This window comes from Sinohyriopsis cumingii, chromosome 1, assembly GCF_028554795.1.
Source record: "Sinohyriopsis cumingii isolate HCF-2022 chromosome 1, ASM2855479v2, whole genome shotgun sequence".
Lineage (NCBI taxonomy): Eukaryota > Metazoa > Mollusca > Bivalvia > Unionida > Unionidae > Sinohyriopsis > Sinohyriopsis cumingii.
The window spans coordinates 104,147,557-104,168,452 of NC_142961.1; the positions used below are offsets into that span (position 1 = coordinate 104,147,557).

Genomic DNA, 20,896 nt, shown 5'->3' on the forward strand with positions numbered 1-20,896 from the left:
TACAGAAATGGAAAAGCAGCTGCCTTGCTTGGAGCTCAGCATCAAGAGGTTAGTGTTAGGACTGGTCGGCCTGGTGTGACGATAATGTGACTGGGTGGGATGCAATGCTACATGTCTGAGGCCCTAGTGCTAGACATCATTATAAATTGCCACACTGCAGACTTCGTCGCGATACGACTGGAAAATTGTTAAAGCTTTGCTAAAAATCAAAATCACACACACACACACACATTAGGCCTAACTTGGGCACAAACATGCACAAAAAAAATCAGTATAGGTTATAAGGCTATTTTTGAAAATAGTTGTTGTTGTTGTTATAGGGTTTAACGCCATTTTTCAGCACAATATAGGCTATACATGGCGGCCAGTATTAATGGTGGAGGAAGGACCCAGGAAAACCCAGGAAAGAACCACCGACCCAAGAAAAGCTACCGGCAAGCTTTCTCACATACCCACATTAGCCGAGCCCGAGACTAGAACCCACGCAGACAGAGGTGAGATGGCAGTGATCCGTAACGGTTAGCGCTTTAGACCACTCGGCCACTCGGAGCCCCCTTTGAAAATAGTAGCGTTTTAATAAAATTTCTGCATGTGATCAAATCAGACTTGTTTGCTGTGATTATACGCAAAAGCCGACAGCCTAAATTCAATAAACATTCCGTTTTCTGTTTAGGTTTGAATCAGTAAACATTATGTCGTCTGCTCACACCTATATGCTGTTTAATATTGAAAGCAAGTTATATTCTTCATATGTTAGATAATCTGCAGGAAAAGTTGTAGAAAAACAGTATTCATGATTTTCCTGGGATACAATAAAAACATTCCATTGACTCGATTAGTGTAATGATACATTTTACCGCAGAAATGGGCCCAAACTCTCGTAGTTACACTTTTGATAAACGGCGTGCAATTAAGTCGCTAAATTTATTTCGCGGTGCAAAATAATGGTGTTGACGAATATACTCTAACACAATATATTATGAAATACATAGCTGAATCACTTTAGTGACAATTCCATACTTCATGGCAGTTTTAGTGCAAATATTTTTCGAACACTGAAACTGACAGAAAGCTTAATCTGATATGGAAAAAAAAGTACATGAGTATTTGGTTGACTTTATTTGGAGTCGATGCTACTATTTTTTGTGTAAATAAAAAAAATAGTACTTTTAGCTTCATATTGGAAGTGTGATGACGTTGGTCGTAATGTTTACATTACCCTGGCATTATAATGGCATGGTCCCTAAAGGGCCAACTAGGTTGTTCCCTGGAGCTGACGTGTAATTCCATTGACCAATTGTTTTAGTTGAATACGGATGCACGCGATCAGAAGGAAAAAATATAATGACATAGCGATTTTATCAAACGTAAAATGCGTAGATACGTCTGTACTTACCCAAGTTTAGTTTGTCAGAATTTCTTTTCTACAATCGATGAATTTTCTGATGTACTGAGATGTCGCGATATTCGAAAACTTGTCACTTCTGTAATACTGCCCTGTCACGTTTCGTCCATACCGGATACGCGACAAGATAGGCCTATGGGTCGGTTAAAAGTGACTCGAAGTTTTCTTAGCTGTTAGAAAGACTGGACTTGAAATGAATATGATTTGATTTCAACAGAAAAAGTGCACTTTCTTCGTTACCATGTCTTGAAGTGTCTTGTAAAACTTTTGAGTTTACGAATCGAATCGTGTTCAGTAATCTCATCGTAGTAATAAAAAAAAAATCGGTAGGTTCTCGAAGTAACCTGCACAATCTGACAGCTTTATAAAATGTTGTTTCTGGGCCTCTGTGATCCAAATTACCTTCATTATTTACTACATCATTTAAAATCGTTGTTCCGTGTATTTGTTACCAGTCCAAAATTGACTTTTTGGCATCAGCGAATCAGTTAACTAATGTGTTGGTGGAGATATACCGGATACGACTAAGTAACGTCACTCCATTTCAGAGCACTCATATTGGTATATCAAGGCAGCATTAATACATGCGAGGAACTATTCAGAGAGCAAATTCGTGTACTCTGCATGTACACATACTTAGGCATGAGACAACTCGTATTTTAAAAGGTTTCGTCGCTCTGGTGGCCTAACTGGTTACTGCTTCCGAATCGAATGCAGAAGGTCGTGTGTTCGAACTCGGTCGAGTCATACCAAAGACTTATAAAACCGGTACAAGCAGCTGCCTCGCTTGCTCTCAACATTACGAGGTTAATATTAGGCCTGGTCAGTCTGGTGTCAGTATAATGTAACTGTGAGGGACCTGTTGCCATATATTTGCGGCATGATGCCCCAGTGCTAGACATCACTATAAACTTGCCACACTGCAGTCATCGAAGCGATATGACTCAAAGCGTTAAAGCTATGTTAAACACACACACACACACACACACACACACACACATTAAACGGCATAACATCTAAATGTTTGCATAAACTTCTAAAAATCAAAGACCAAATATTCTCTGAGGTACGTTAATTTGGCATATATTCCGAGATCAAAAACATTCAGGCATGGTAAAATATAAAAAGTTTTTGTTCAGTTACCGAATTGTTATGCAACTAACTTCAAAATAATGGAAAACACTTGCTTTTTTAAAGCATTTTTAAGAAATGACATTAAATACAAATGTGTAAATAGCTTTTGCTCCAGTCCTAACTCAGTTTAAACTTATGTTTAGCAGGTTTTTATGCATGATTTGTATAAATGGCTGAGAATGACAATTATTTTAATTCATAAACAGCGTGTGGGCTTTCATTTTAGTTGCTTTAAATTATTCAGAGGTTTTAGTTCCTAACAGATACACGTGTGCACTGATGCATGTATTATTATATTGACAGCATGTATATTGCAAATTGTTTATGTACTCTGTAAAGTCAAGTATGTTACTGTATGTATAGCAATACTGACTGCCCAACTGTATATTTGTTAATTATTGTGTTAGATAGTCCATAGTAAAAGTTCAAAAGAACTTGTGTTTCCTCTGTTTTAAGCATATGTACCGATTTCAAGCAAATATTTTTTTAAATTCATAACTCCATCCATCATGACGAATTGCGCTGCCAGGACTAAAACGTGGATGTCCGAAATTAGTCAGCCATACTATATGTCTGATTCTGTCTAATGTAATTTGTAGCATTCGTCGAATAAGCGGATTCGAAAAAGTTTCAGTAAGGAAGCAACTTAATGAAGAACCAAGATGAAGGTGGAAAAGTCCCTTTTTACATGGCCATTTCACAAAATAAAAACTACGGAAAGGTGCTGTAGCTTGTATTGCCACAGCAAAATGCCACAAAAGGAAGCTGCGAAAGGAGCAATTTAAATCAACATCAAAATTACGAGCAAACGTTGCAAATGCTGACGGTATATACAAATACTAGGAAATGAGCGACTTCTAACAGTAGCTTGAATACTGGTTTTTATTGGAAGTAAACCGAAAGGAGCAATACCAAAATGGGAAGACGATGCGGTAGAAATAAAAGAAACAATGCGCTGAGGTAGAAATAATAGGAAAAAAGGCGCTGTGTTAAAAATGAAAGAAACAAGCCGTTGTGGTAGAAATAAAAGAAAAATGCGTTGTGGGAGAAACAAAAGAAAAAATGCGTTGTGGTAGAAATAAAAGAAAACGAAACTGATTAGTGCCAATGCCTCAGAACAGTGAGCCTAACGAGAAGCCAAATACACTGCCAATAACAACTATGACGTCATAAATCAGATGACAATTTAATTATATGTCACTCACTAAATTTGATAAAAAAAATTATGTTTCTTGGAAGCATTTCTATAGTTTATGGCATGAGCTCTCTTCTTCACGAGAAGTTTCGTGAGCGTCTTGGCCCCAAAGCACGACACGCCCTACATTTTCCATTGTTATGCCTTATCGAATCTACAATAGTGAATATAAATGAATATGAAATGGTTATAGTATCAAGGTTTATAAGCTGTATGCAAATATAGATAACAGGTCTCGGAAGCATGCTCTGTATATTGCATAAGTAGTTATAAGGCAAGAGGTCTAATGAGATCTGGTGTTGGAACGCGGATAGAACAAATACCATTGAGCCTTTGTCTACGATGCCGAACCTAAAACGTTCTTTCACAAAATTGAATACACTACCTGTATTGATCTGGAAATAAGCCAATATTTAACAATGCTCAGCACATTTCGTTTATATAGAAAAAAAACAACAAATGCTAATTCATACATTTTCACACTACACAGACCTCCACGTCTCTGCTGAAAACTGAGTGGGCAAATTATGTGGTCGAAATCGGGGCTGATGATGTCGTTTCTGGTAAAAAATATAAACATTGAATTCTCTCTTTCCTGATATCATAATATACATTTTATCCTCAATGTTCTGTTGTAATTCTCGAAAAGTACAAACCTTCTTTGCAAGAGGAAATATATGCAATGTCCGAAGTCTTTCAAAATCAATTGTTTCATTTATAGTCAAGTTATTATAGCTGTCAATAATAATTATGTCACAAAGCATGGAATAAGTGTACATTAACATGATTAAAAAAACACAACTGTTTATCGATAAAATAATGCAAATACTGTATGTAACTAATTAGCAACGTATCAAATAAGTAACATAGTTCTTAGTTCGTTTGTTTGTATATGCTGGGATTAGAAACAAGACATTTTATGTCGCTGGAACCAAACTGAATTGCATTTGTTATCAGAAAGTGATTGATAACTGACATGGGCAGAATGTAACGTTCCTTTACTCGTCATGCTGATCCCCAAATCCCCACCCCACCGCAAACATTTGCATGAAAATTTTTGTATGTGGGTCAAATAACTTTTTTCTTACTTTGATTTAAATAAAAAAATGGCTTTAATCGTTGAAATTATTATCTTTTATTTCATCTATATTAATATAAGAAAACCAATATTCACTAGCTGAAAAGGTTGATAGGTTAACCTCGAATAGTTGAATCCATTATGTTACAAGATACTCGACGAGCAATCACCCTTTTTGGCACCAGTTTAAATTTTTCTTCGCAGGAGATATTTGTATTGATCTTATTACAGTGTTTGTCTGTGTCCGATGTAATATATGATAGTGGCCGTACCTCTCATAATATTCCCTGCTCTTGAAGCACCGTATAGACTTTCACCTGTCATCGCAATAGAAATAAAGTATACAACGAGAACCATTTGTCACCCAGGTAAATAAGCACAGAACGATTTACCTTACAACATCAGGGTTATTTTATCTCTACCTAGGTATGTTTGGAAAACTTAGTTCTTCTTGAACCTGGTGGCAAAACTAGGTAAATAAAGTTTCTACAGTAATTACCCTAATTATACAACTATGACGGAGGTGTCTTAAGAAGGGAAACGTTGTCTCATATTAGATGTGGCGGTACGTAGATTTACGCCAAAAATATACATGTTAATTTATGAATCAATTAAAACGTTATGCATTAGTTTTTCACATGTTATCCACTAAACAGATAATACAAAACGGGAACACCCAATTAGCTACTTAGTTCTGTATGGAAATTTACAGGATTCAGAGTTCACAAGATGCTGCACGATATTTCAGCTTCAATCATCGCTGATGTCTTCAGTAGTTAGTCACTTTTGTATTCACACACATACACACGCACACACGCACGTACATGCACACATGCATACATACACGAGTGGGAATACAGTAGTTGATATTGCATGCAGTGGATGTGTATATTTTATTAATCTCTCTCTCTCTCTCTCTCTCTCTCTCTCTACACGTACGTGCGTGTATGTGTGTGCGTGCGAAATTTTTTAGTGCGACTTTAATAATCAACGAATACTGCATTTCACGTATTAATTCTCTGACGTCAATAAAAAAAGACATGTACACATAATTGTTCGTCCACACATAGACTGGTAGCTTGTAATCTCAAACATTTTATGCTTTCTATTTAAACTGACTGTGAAAATGGTTTTGTGCAAAACACTCCTTTATAATTTCAACCAAACAAGATCCAAGACGGAAAAAGAATTTTTAAGAGGTTCGGACCGTATTGTCAATTGAAATATAAATTCAGCGTTAAAAAAGCACCAAGTTTACACTTTTTAAACATTTCTGGAAAACAAAGACGTCAACGCAGTCAAAAAGCTGCTTAACTTCTTTCACAGTGTTGGAATTCAATCTCAAAATGATATTAAACAAGTATTTCTGATTGAGATTGTCAAATACCCATTCCAAACCTTTGGCTCAGAAAAATCAACCATTTAGTCATGAACACGCCCAAAACTTGAGATTAGCTTTAAGACAAGATGAATTCTATATGATTATGCACAAAAGAATCTAGTTAAGATTACATCGGAATGTGTCGTGAATAACGCCATTTTTGCCAGACTTATCTTCAAGTACACAAAATATAGTAACCATCATCTGGAACATAATCAGCAAAATCTAATGAGGAAAATCCCACGGATTATCGCTGTCCTCAAACTTAATGATATCATAAGATAAAATAAAAAACAGAAATCCTTCTAATCCGTAAGGTAGTTTAACATAGAAATAATTATATGGACGTTTGAAACTTACTGCAGGATTTGACGTTTGCAAGCCGAGACTAATTACTTTAAAATTTCAAACACGTTCAAATCAAACCTGATCGATGGTAGTACTGTAAGGGTAATTAGACATTCCGCCAACCCACGTAAATCAAACAGAAGATATGCGAAACCATCGCACCTACAACGGACGATATAAGCATACCATAACATATCTACTGGTTAAGTACTACAATATTGTCAAATAAACTCTCTCTCTCTCTCTCTCTCTCTCTCTGATTTCGATTTTAAACGTAGCAATGTGGCAGTTTATAGTGATGTATAGCACTGGGATATCATGCTGCAGACATTAAGCATGATACCCCACCCAGTCACGTTATCCTGACACCAGGCCGACTTGTCCTAACACTAACCTCTTAATGCTGAGCGCCAAGCGAGGCAACTGTTATTATCATTTTTATAAGTCTTAGGTATGACTCGGCCGGGGATCGAACCCACGACCACAAGCATCCGAGGCGGACTCTCTAACCACTAGGCCACCGGAATGTGAAGTAAATTACAGTCAGGGGCGTAGTTACCATATAACGACCTCTCCGGTGGCCTAGTGGTTAGAGCGTCCTTCTCGGAAGCGGAAGGTCGTGGGTTCGAATCCCGGCCGAGTCATACCAAAGACTTACAAAAATGGTACTAACAGCTACCTCGCTTGACGCTCAGCATTAAGAGGCTAGTGTTAGGACTGGTCGACCTGGTGCCAGGATAATGTGACTGGGTGGGATATCATGCTACGTGTCTGCGGCATTATGCCCCAGTGCTAGACATCACTATAAACTGCCACACTGCAGACATCTTAGCGATGTGAATGAAAAATTGTTAAAGCTACGTTAAAAATCCTAATCGCACACACACACACACACACACACACACACACACAGTTACCATATAACTGCGAACCATAGGGGCACACGAATTATTTATTTACACTATACAGTAGGTAGGGGCCCATCGGTACGCTTTGCATAGGAGCCCGCAAAGGGACCCAAATATCCTTGCTACGCCATTGAATACAGTCGTAAACGCGACACAGATCATTACATTCAAAACTTAAAATGAACCAAATCGTTGAAAAAAGCAGATAAATTGAATAACTTTGTGTCAGTCACTCCCAATCAAGGCGCCGCACGTAATCGATACTTATATAAAGCTAAGTCGGATAAACGAAATTACAATATGCATATACGATGAGCAGCAGGAACTTGTGTTGAAGTTTTCTTGTTTTGTATATTGCAAGTTCTAGATATCACGCCCATAAAAACAGGCATCCTCCGTTGAATGTATGTTTTTCCAAAAGAACTTGATTTATGACAATGTAAAGCAAACAGAGATTTCTACTGAAGTAAATGCCATCCTAGAATAAAACAAATATTGCCAACATGCACATGTAATATTAACGGAGCCAGCTGTGTTGACTATACATACGAAGCGAGCAGTTCGAGACTCAATACGTAACTTATATCGGGAAGAAGAAAAAAACGAAATACTAGTGTCCTGAAATAGTTTTCTAACATCAGATATCCTATACTTAAATTCTATTTTGTATATTTATTTGATGCTAAAAACTGATGTCATGTTTATTTACATAAACGTGAGTGTGATAAAAAAAAAAAACCATTGGGAAGCTTTTCAACCATTTTTGTTCTCAAAGAAGAGAATTATTTCATTCATTTTGACAATAACTCTTTTTATAACTGTAAACAAGTTATTTCGAAAATTGAAATAATTTGTTTAATTTAAATTAATTATCGGATACAGACAAATTAGCTTTCATCAATACTTCCGTTTGGTTTTAAGATTCATGAACTTTGTTGATTCACTTTAAAAAAATGTAAATAATAATAATAATAATAATAATAATCAAACTGTTGACTTTTTCTAACAGTATTATATTCAAGTATATGATCGATGTTTAGCTATTTGGCGTGAACACGATCACATAAATTAATATTTATCACACACTAATATAGAAATATTCAGAAATATACATTAAAGGTCACGTGTTCTCACCTGGCTAAGAGGTATACATCATTATCAATTTACTTCTCAGCTACATTGGAATGAAACCGACCTAGACTAAGCAGTGTGGAATGTCCAGCTCAGGTGTATTTAGGAGCTTGTTGTTGTTGTTGTAGGGTTTAACGCCATTTTTCAGCACAAGATAGGCTATACATGGCGACCAATATTAATAGTGGAAGAAGAAGCCGGGAAAACCCCGGAAAGAACCAGAGTCCCACGAGAAGCTACTGGCAAGCTTTCTCACATACCAACATAGGCCGTACCCTATTCAGGAGCTAACTGAAAACCTGGAGTGACCTTGAAATTCGGTCAGTTATCCAGGTGATAACGTGTAACAAATATGCTACTTCTAATACTACCCAGTTTTGAAATGAAGTTGTTTAAATATGTTATTTCTCTCTCTCTCTCTCTCTCTCTCTCTCTCTCTCTCTCTCTCAGATCTATATTCGCATGTCTGTCCCTCTATCAAAAAAGCATGCACATTTGTCTTGCTGTCTACATGTATGGTAGGCGTGCATAGAGCCAGGAGGATCTCAAAGCTTCGTAAATTTCTTTTTTTTAAAAACGCTTAGCATATATGTCCATACGTTTATCGTACCTCTTTAAAAAATATATAAATGGTGACATTGTCCCTGTGTAAATTAGAGATTTCCATGTACCAATTTTTAAACCTCTTGTAAAGACGAAACAAGTAGAATTATTTTTTTTCCTGCTCACCAAATGACTACACAAAGCTCTTGTATTTAAAACGGTTTTTTCTTGAGACTGCCAGTCACCGGGTATATCCGTGTTTCGTGTTAAATTAGTCTTTGAAAAACCTTTAATAATAAATGCTGTAGGCTCTTAAACAACCTGCCTGTAATACAGTGCTTGATATGTTTACGTTAATAATGAACTAAGATTAATCATAATATGTGTTTAAATATGGGACAGTCAATAAAATAAATAGACGATGCTAAAAATCAAAAGGAATTAAAATTAAAGGTTCAGGCATGGGCACAGTAATTTTTCATTTCCTACTGGAAAATTTACAACATCTCAAGTGCTGTGCGTCGAAAGCTTCCATGACCACTAACATCATAATCTTTAATATCACACAACCTCGGATTACAACTTTTTGTGGGCTGTACGCCTACATTAGAAGAAAGCCTTTACTAACTGGGGACAAAATTCCCCCACTTGATGTAGATGTTGCTGCAATCAGATCCTCTGAAGAAAATGTAGTCCACATAGTATGCGTCACTGACTCATCGAAGTCCAATATTCTGAAATATTCATTTGCTTTTTGTGTTTGAGAGCAGAGAAACATTATGGTCGTAACATGGTTCCAAAGAAAAACTGAGCTAAGTGCCATGACCGAAGACAACTACTGCAACCAGTCTGGGCTGATCCTATGGTGAAAAGCGAATCCGAACACTTTTGTTCACCGGTCCAGAGACGGAAATTGATAACGGTTATAAATTAATGAAATAAATCGGTCTGTATAGGATTCAAATAAGCTTACATGACTTCCTTTGCGTGGGCATGGATGATCACGTTTCAGTCAACAGCATTAGTACCACTGCCGTTTCTAGAGCTCCGAGATCTTTGAATTCACGCACGAAACGTACAAGTTCAGGTCAAAACATTTAAATATCGAGAACATAGGTCGAAGAACGTGAACGTGCGGAATTAATCAAACAGCAAACTTGTGACCAATAGCTGCTTCATTACTACAGTCAAAGTTGGAGGTTAACCGACAAGAAAAAGATGACGACGACGATTATGATGATAATGGAAATAACAGGGTCGATTTACTGCAAGTGCAGTGGGAATGGCCAGTGAGTTTTAGCTTGGGCCAAATTAAGTTACCAGAAGCTAGACCACCTTGCCTTTTTTTTTTCTCAATACGATTAATGTACATTTTTTATCCGATTATCCAATTTGCGTATCATTTAGTGTGCAAGCAATCTTTTAAGGCTGAACTCCTGTTTTAATAAGCTATCTTTAAGTTGTCTAAATATCCATTACTTAATTAAGTCTTATCAGCAACCGCTGTTAACAAGCGACCGGTCAGTTCTTTGCCTCAGTGGACAGGTGATTGGAGTAGCAGTAAGATTAATTGGTCTGTGACCCGAAGTGTTTAACGACAAACAGTATTTGATTGACAGATGTCGAGATGTCGATAAGCACAACAATTTCACCTTGTTTACTATTAAAGTGGAGTCTATGTGAGCCTGCAAAATAAAATACCCTTCAATTAAATTAGGTCAGTGTGACCTATATTTTACAGCTCTGAGATGTATTTACCAAGCATGCAATTTGCAAGTATGATTGTATTGGTGACTTTGAGTTGAAATTTCATAAAAACGCGTTTCTTAATTATTTAGATACTGTTTTTCATAGTTACTATATACATGTAATTCAACTGAAATACGGTGAGTTGCCCTAATGTCTATACATTTTGCATTTAATTAAGTCTTACCTGCAACCACCGTTAACAAGTGACCAGTTAGATCTTAGCCTCAGTTGACAGGTGAGTGGAGTGGCAGTAAGATTAATAGGTCTGTGACATAGTGAGATTAACGATAAATAACATTTGATCGACAATTGTCGATAAGTCCAAGATTTTAACCTTATTAACTATCAAAGTGGAATGCCCATGAACCTGTAAAATAAAATACCCTTCTACAAAAAATTGGTCAGTGTACCCTATATTTCATGAATGAGTGACTTTGGTTATCTTTTGCAGAAGATGCGTTGAGGAAGCATGCAATTTTCAAGCATGATTGTATTGGTGACATTGAGTTAACCTTGAAATTTCATAAAATTCGTTCCTTAATTATTTTACTGTTTTTTCAAAGTCACTATATAAATATAATTCAGCTGAAATACATTGTTTTGTATAAGAGTTCTTACTTTGTACATTTAATTAGGTTTTATCAGCAATCACTAAACAAGTGACCGGTCAGTTCTTAGCCTCAGTGGACAAGTGAGTAGAGTGGCAGCAAGATCAATTGGTCTGTGACCTACTGAGATTAACGACAAACATCATCTGACTGACAGTTGTCGATAAGCTCAAGATTAACCTTATTTAGCAATAGTGAGACATAAATATGAACATGCATTCTCAAAGGTGCCGAGACATCGTCATTCCAAATTAAAATTAAATCAACATGAAGCAACTTACTGATTACAGGAATCAGGAGTCTGCCTCTTGTCGATTTATTTTTAATTTAACTATGGGCATAAAAAGGTATGGTCAATTGACTGCCATGCCCAGATATCAGGGACCCCCCACCACATGAGCGCGAAACGATCGGAACTTTTTATAGAGTAAGTTTTCTTTACATTTACAAGGTGAAATTACGCCCTAGAGACGCTTAAAATGCACGATATTCCAGGGTCTTCGCCCCTATGGACACCAACAGGGGTTCCATCCCAAAGATCATATGCCTACCTGTTTACACACACACACCCCCAACAATGTTTTTGGACATTGGCGATGCAGAAAAGCACACATTCGATAAATGTTTGAATTATCTACATATTTAACACACGAGAGAAGATACCATATATTGTTATATAAAGAAATTGTTATGTTTTCAAACAAGTTCTACCAGTGGTTAGCTGATTACAAAGATCACAATTACAGACTGACAGACGGGTATGACAATAAAAAGACATACGTGTAAGTAAGGATACCTTTATGGGAGACGGGTATTTCCAGAGTTTGTTCAGTGGGTGTATACTCTCCATTTCTTCGGTCATACTGCATTTTACGGGTGATAAGCATTTTATGTTTCCTTAATTCCAGCACATTGAGTATAGGACATTCCACTCCATCCACTTTCCCCGGAGGAAGGTGGGATGCTACGTCTCCGCTTACGATTTTCAAGACGCACGGTAATCGCGATCCTGTAACAAGCTCTTTAAATGCCCTAGGTTTCTCATCCCATACAATGTGCCTGCTTTCCGGACGTGACACTGCCATGTTTCATGCCTTGACGACTACGTCGCCCTTAAAGAGATCGCTTCTGTACTACAGTAAGAAAATGGATTCCACAGATACACGATTCATGTAAGGTTATCGACAGTTAATCAGACGGACTCTCCTCCAATCACGACTCCCTTATTTTGTAACATTTCAGGGCCAGCGACACTAGCCCTTGATAAAACTTTCACATGTTACAAGCCAATGAATGTAATTCTCACATTCCATTGAAAAGCTGCACTGTCTGACATCCCAAGCGTACCACGATATCTAACTAGCGCTACCCCTTGTGTAAACCATTTTGAACAAATCTGACAATCGACACATGGTGTACATATAATAGACCAGTACTCAAATCGCTTCAATATCCACTTACAGGTAATACTTCGGTACCTCTCTACGTGTGCATATGTTTCGGTATACGAATGACTCGATAATTATAGACCCTCGGATCAATAGACATGCGCCAAAGTTTAATGCAATGAAAATATTCTACATTTTTCTAGTCCGGACACGTTTCTTCTCCCACAGCTACAGGTGATAAATACGTCATTCAAGTCATACAGCCATATCGATTTCGGACACGGTTTCGGAAAATGTGTATCATTATGAAAGTTCCAAATTTCTTAAAATTATCTTAAATAAAGCCAAACAAAAGAGATGTTTAATTTCTTTACATTGCTATGAAATATTCACTTATAATGCTAGTAATTTTAAGTTCGCAATCCACGACACTTAGTAAAATCAAATTACGAACATATTTTCATATATATTCCTTCTCAATAAATTTGGAATTTTCGCTTTAGTGTCAAAGAATAATTGTCAAGATTACTGCTATAAATTTTAATGGGTGAATGGATTAATGAAGACGTAGGCGTATATATGAAGGCTAGATGTCAATTATACCCTACAGTGTAGAAGGCGATGAATGTCAATGATTTTTTTGGGACAACTTTACAATAATAATAATAATAATAATAATAATAATTATTATTATTATTATTATTATTATTATTAAACATTGGAAAGTGTCATTTTAGCAAATGTGCTGGAAAGGGGATTAAAATTGGGCAACTGGTTCGCTCCCTAGCGCAGTTTTTAACTAGAGATAAAAGCCAAAACAAATACCCGTACTTTTAATTATTTTACTGCCTCTACCTTCACGCCCATCTCTCCCCATCCTCATCCCTCGTTCAGCTTTCAGGATTTGAAACTTTCGTTGTAATCTACCCATCATAACAAGTAAATCACACTCGCTGTAATTGGTGTATATGGAGTACAGGTTACAAATAAGAGTCCATTGTTTAACCTATGAAAAATGTGATCTTTAACCTTTAACCCTACTATCAGGGGGCTGACCATTGAATTGTCTCGTCGTTTCCACGCCTCCTTGTGAAACATCATACCAAATATGACCATTCTATCAAAGTTCCAGTTACAAAGGAAAACCAGTGATAGATGGACGTATGCAAGGACACGCTAAGTCATTAACGGACGGACGGAATGACGGACGTTCATTACCAGCCACAATTTATCTACAAAACTGCGGATAAAATTAGCGTCCTTCATAAGAAGTACTCGTACTTAAAATCAGCCTGATAGCATGAATCGTTTTTAGGAAAATTCAGGCAATATTTATATAATCTATTCTTAACTTTCGTTCATAAGCATCTTTCCAAAAGTAAATTCTTGTACTCTAAAGACGGCTGCAAATAAACTCTGCATAACTTTGAATGATTACAGAAATACAAACAACTATGTCTATATATACAAAATATACTAGCTTAGCCTTTGAACAAAAGTATTTGTCTTGATTAACAATTCGTAACCCTAGAGCAGAATGATTGTGGTGCACTGCAGTCATCACGGTACATCCCCTCACCCAAAAACCTTAATGTTACTGTATTGTTAAATAAATATACATTGCACCTCACTTTGGCAGGCACATTATAACTAACAGTAGGAATAAACATTACTGCCTCCATTTTGAAATATGGACCTTTGGGGTACAAGGGGAATTTAACATTAGTACGTATGTTTAACATTGTAGGACTGTATTGGTACTGGGAAAAATGTAACATGAAATTTACTTTGTAGCTATATTTCTTCTCTTGTTTTACAAATATGATAAATGGAACTGTATGGGTACAAAGGGAAATGTAATGTCCAAAACATCCATATCCATAAGTTTAACATTATGGGACTGTATGGGTCTACGGGAAAACGTAATGGTAAAAGCAACATCTACTGACCAACAGCCAGTCATGTACTATCTAATACCCAACACTTAAGACCAAATACCCCACATATAATATACAACACACTGCTTGGGGTAACGTACTATCCAACAATCCGTTTGGAGTGACCAACACCCAGTCATGTAGTATCCAATACCCCACATTTACTATCCAACAAATCACACTAATTATCTAACGCGATGCTTGTAGTGACGAACGTCTCACACTTCTAAACAACGGAAAGGGTAGAATGGAAAAGGAGGGTGAGAAAATAACACACACATACACACGCACGCACACAGTGCACAAAAGAAGGTATGAGCACTAATGCACATACTATTCTTACATACACATACCATACTATAACACTGTGATGGGGGTTAAGTTTTACTTGTGGATAGACAAAAGACAAAGACGAATACAAAGATAAAACACATATACTGGCAATGAATGATCTATTTTTAAAGTTAACTGGTTGTCACTGAAAACCGCCGTTGAGGGTTAGCCAAGGATAGTTAACACAGGTGGCACTGCATCGATGTTCCTTTTCGCAACCTTCTTCTTCTTGCATAGACCAATACCCTCTAGGGGCACACTTGCTTTTCCGCATAATACACTCTTCTCTTGGAAATAGCTGTGTCTGTAATCTTCATGATCACCCAAACTGCACTGACATACAGTTGGTAGTCCACATCGCGGAAATAATGATGGAAAAATGTACAACTGCTCGTATCTTGTTGGGTTGTATATAGAACAGACGACACAATGGACCAACGCACCTTTTTCTGTCTTTGTCTCTGCGTATATATAATCCAGGGATAGCACTTTCCGTTCTGTCTGTTGTATATTTATAATTCTCTATAATTAATTATACATACCTTGATTTCTTTTATAGGAATCCAGAATGACTGTGTAGATACATGATAATTAATTACTAGATCGTCATGCGAGTGTGTCTGCTACGCACGAGTGCCTAGACCACCGATTGAGTAACATAATTTTTAGGTGAGGTGTGCTTAGTCGCGAGGGAATATGGGCTCGCGTGATAAGGCAAGGCAATGGGTGCCGTTTACCCGCGGACCTGGGTTCGAATCTGTCTGGTGTATAACTCTCTCTCTCTCTCTCTGTGTAATGCCACAATACATATTTTTATATTGTAGTCACTGTCAAAGTCACTCGCATTTTCTTGCTCAGGTGTGACAATCTGAATATTTACTAAATTTAACCAGTTGACAAGTAAGGATTAAATATTGCTCATTTCACTTACAGTTACTTTTAAAATGTAATATTTGTACGCATCTGGGATTAGGCGACTTTCCGGTCCCGAACCGAGCCTCCGGCTGTTTTTTTTTTAGCTGTCAGAGTCTAAAGATTGTTTTAATGTATGTCGCCATCTTTAGGTGAGTAAGGCGTTAATTGCTAATAATATTACTTGTGAGATTTCATTGACAGGTATGATGGAAATGAAAGGCACTCGTCACTGACGATTAGCCACAAGGATGAACCGAAAATATAACACCCACGCGCGCTGTTCATGATCTATTGTTTATGTGCTAATTAGCACGAGATCGTAAATGCTAATTGACAAACAATTAAATGGATAGAAATAAGTGTCGTCAGTCTCGAGATCATCCTGTCAAATAATTCTTGTTGTTGTTGTTGTAGGGTTTAACGCCATTTTTCAGCACACAATAGGCTATACATGGCGGCCAGTATTAATGGTGGAGGAAGAAACCCGGGAAAAAAACCGGAAAGAACCACCGACCCAAGAGAAGATACTGGCAGGCTTTCTCACATACCCACATTGGCCGAATCTGAGACTCGAACACACGCAGACAGAGGTGAGATGGCAGTAATCCGTAACGGAGAGCGCTTTAGACCACTCGGCCACTCGGGGTCCCCCTGTCAAATAGTATGATGCACGTCGGTTATTTCATGTTGACTAGATTAAAATTGTGAAAGTACATGATAAAATCTGAGTTCACATATCTACGAGTTCTGAGCATAAATTGATCATTACAAAGAGGATAGTTTTCATTATTCTTGATGTAGCTGATGAAATGAGTCAGCTGCCTTATTTAGGCAACAAAATGAGACTTGATGAAATTTCTAGCTCTCATGTTCCCGTTTTACAGAAAAAATGATTAAAATTAAATTATCTCAACTCTTATTGTTTGTTTACATTTTTTTATCTCTATATCTGTCTTTCTCTTAAAATTCTAGCTATTTGGAAATCATTTTCTATCAGAATTTGTTTGGTACAAACTCAATTTTCCCAAGGACAAGTACAATTATCAGACTTTTGGCAAATGTTTAAATCGCTGTTATATGTATGTTTAATCCCTGTTATGTATGTATGTATGTATGTATGTATGTATGTATGTATATATATATATATATATATATATATATATATATATATATATATATATATATATATATATATATATATATATATATATATATATATATATATATATAATAAGGCGCGTAACATAATTCACTCAGACGTGATTTCTATCTTCCAATCAGAATACAGTGGACGGGTGACGTCACCTTAAGTATATTAACGCAAGTGCGTTCTTACGATTTGCAAGTGGGTAAGTGCAGTGCAAATACAATACAAACAATGTCTGAATTAAAGTCATTGTGTTGGGGCGACCCTGCAGTGGATACTTTTTATACTCGGAGTGATAGGAAGAACATTACTGCTGTAGGGACTATTCTTCCAGCGGAGAATGACTTCACTGCTTTGCGCAATTTATTGTATTTGCAAGAATTTTTTCCCTCTACCACCCTCACGTCCTACATCATTATTAACAGCCTATGATGAATTTTAAGACAAAGGAAGACGTAGAGACTTTTTACAACGGCCTAAAGAAGAAGAAGAATATAAATGTGTCCAACAGCAAGACGAGGAAAACAGAACAAGAGGACAAAAACCTTTCAACAGTGAAACGAAGGAAGGGAGTGAAAACAAAATGGTCTCTGCGTTTCATGACATTATGCCGGAGTTAAAATACCTGACAGAAAAGTATCAGTCTTCCTTGGTAAACCCTGAGAGAAAGAAACGTTCATTATCCAAGATTTCTAAACCGTTCATGACTGATGACTATTGAGTTTGTCCATCGTGTCGACAAGGACCAGATTAGCCATCTTCTAGGGGGATCTGTAGATCTGTGGTTGTGCATGTGCATGGTAGTGTGGACAGGGAATGTGAGCAACGTACATGGTTTGCTGACTGGTTCGGGATTTCCTGGCCTGCATCTGTTGTTTTGCTGCGACATTGTCCGATAGAGGGGTGCCACACGCCCCTGTTCTGGACAGTCTGCTCCCCCGCGTCAATGTTAATACCAAAGTCCTCAAAAGACGTATTCAGGGTGTCCTTGTAGCGTTTCGTCCGGTCTCCTTTAGGGCGTTTCCTTGTTTGCATTCGCCATAAAACATTGTTTGGAAGCCTGTGATCTGGCATGCGGGCTACATGTCCTGTCCATCGTAACTGTGATTGCATCAGGATGGTGTAGATACTGAGCAGGCTTGCCTGGGCAAGGACCTCAGTATCCTGGATCCAGTATTGCAACATAATGCTGATGAGTCTTCTGAGACAAGTTGTGTGGAAGTGATTTAACGTCTTTGCATGGCGCCGATATACTGTCCAGGTTTCGCAAGCATATAATAGCGTAGAGAGTACTTTCGTTCTGTGCAGACCGCTCCGGTGGACGAAGCGGTTAGATCGTCGGCCTCGGATGCAGGAGGTCGTTGGTTTGAACTCCAGCCGCGTCATACCAAAGACTTATAAAAATGGTACTAACAGCTGGGCGCTTAGCATTAAGAGGTTTGTTTTAGGACTGGTCGGCCTGCTGTCAGGATAATGTGACTGGGTGGGACATGATGCTAAATGCCTGCGACGTGATGTCTCAGTGCTAGACATCACAGCGATATGACCGAAATTTTTTTAAAGCTACGTTACAAATCCGGTTCACCCCCCCCCCCCCCCCACACACACTCCAAATAACACTCGTTCTGTGCACCTTTTGCATTATCTGTAGACTAATACCTCTTCTGTTACAGACATTGGCGTGTTGTCTGCCGAAGCTGCTCTGGCCTTTGCAATTCTAGCATCAGTTTCGTCATCGTTTACGACGTTCTGGGACAGAGGACTGCCAAGATTGGTGAACATGTTTATTGCGTTCAGTTTGTGGCCGTGAACTGTGATGTTTGGGTCAACATACGTTTTTCATGAGACTGGCTGATACATTACTTCATTCTTCTTTGTGTTGATGGTAAAGTCGAAATTTGTGCAAGCATCAGAGAACTAGTCGACGATGAGCTTCAACCCAGCGTCGAGGACGTAGTCATCAGCAAATAGTAAGTCTCTGACGATGTCTGTCGTTACCTTAGTTGTGCTTGAAGCTTCTGATGTTGACCAGTTTGCCACCAGTTTGGTATCTGATGCATGTTCTCACGTGATCATCTCTGAGGGCATCAGTGAGCATATCTGAGAACATGAGACTGAAAAGTGTTGACATCCGTTCACAGCATTTCTCCACTCCGTTCGAGACAGGAAGGGCTCAGACGTCTCACTATTGTCCCTAACTCCCTCTTCCATGCTTCATGGAGTTGCTGCACCATGTTCATAAATTTCCTTTGGCACCCGTTCTTGCCCATGATCTTCCACAGGACCTCTCTACCAACAGTATCGAAGCCTTGTATAGGTCGTCATAGGTGGAGAAAAGCTTAGCAGTCTGCTCTTGGCTCTTCTATTGAAACTGCCTTAGCAACGTATACCGTGTCGGTGATTCTGCGTTCCTTTCAGAATTCACACTGGCTTTCTGGTAGGAGTCCTTGGTCAAGGTCAAGGTATGATATGAGTCTGTTGAGGAGAATCCCTGCGAGTATCTTGCCTGCGACGGAGAGCAACAATATGCCTCGGTGGTTGTCACAGGCCTGATGATTTCTTCTTGCCTGTCGTTGTGCTTTCTGGAGGAGGGTGGCTGTAGACCAGCTCTCTAAGGGTTGCCCAGAACGTTTCTACATTAGGGTTTCCATAGGGGTGGATTGAAGAAGGTTTTTATAGTGCTGACAAAGGTCGTTTTGGAGTTGGACTTCTTAGGCTTGGCAATGCTCATCCGTTTCTTAATCTTCTTGCCTTGCGGGCGTTTCTTAGGTTGGATACAGATGTTTAGTTTGGAGACTACAAGGCGGTGGTCAGTCCAACATTCGGCACCACACATGACTTGGTCATCTTGCTTGTCCCTTTACCTGACTATCACGTACTCTATAAGATGCCAGTGCTTAGATCGGGGATGCATCCATGGCGTCCTGTTGACGTTAGAGAGGCGGAATACATTGTTGATGACATAATGCTTTCCAATGACCCATTCCCAGGAGATGTTGTCAGAACCAGCTTTTGCAATGAGGTCACCAAGAATGATGAGCTTGTCATATATGGGGAAATAGGTTATGACAGAGTGGAGTTCTTAACAATATTTGTCATTTACATCTTCTGGATTGGTTATGGTTGGAGCGTAGGCACTGATGATCGTGACATACTTTCTTCCATTCGACAGGGGGAGTTTCATGGTCATAAGACTGTCGTTCACACCATCTGTATGTCCAGCTACCTTGCCATCAAACATTGACTTCACTGCAAAGCCGAATCCTGTCTCACTTCGCTCCTTACTTCCTCTTCCGCTCCAAAAGAAAGTGTAGCCAGCGCTCTTTCACAAGGTACACCTTTTTCCACAAGGTTTCACTCAAGGCTGCAATGCCGATGTCTTATCTGGCTAGCTCTCTGCCAATCAGGACAGTTCTCATCTGATTATCTGTCAGCATCATTTATGTCCAAACGTGTGCGCACGTTCCATGCGCAGATGGTGAGAGGAACGATCTTCATCTTGTACTTTGTAGTGTTTAGTCCGCTGATGTAGGCTCCCGCCATCTGTGGTTAGCTGGTTAGGGAACGATGATGCAGGCAATTTTTGTTATTTTTCTAGCCCTTTCCTCATGCCATATGGAGGTGAGCAGTACGATCCTGAAAGGGCTAATCAGTCGCTCAGTGGGGCTTTTGAGCTCCACTGTTTCTCCGTGTCAG

The 20,896-nt window shown here is 38.4% G+C and overlaps 1 protein-coding gene across 1 annotated transcript in view; it reads right to left on the reverse strand.

Annotated features, from left to right (window-relative positions):
* Window positions 1-12,949, reverse strand: part of LOC149807483 (uncharacterized) — a 57,407-nt gene extending 44,458 nt beyond the window's left edge. The window contains exon 1 of the mRNA XM_089967085.1: window positions 12,277-12,949. Coding sequence (XP_089823211.1) covers window positions 12,277-12,565 — 289 coding nt within the window. The 5' untranslated portion in view covers window positions 12,566-12,949. The remainder of the gene's footprint in view (window positions 1-12,276) is intronic.
* Window positions 12,950-20,896: the final 7,947 nt, after the last annotated feature.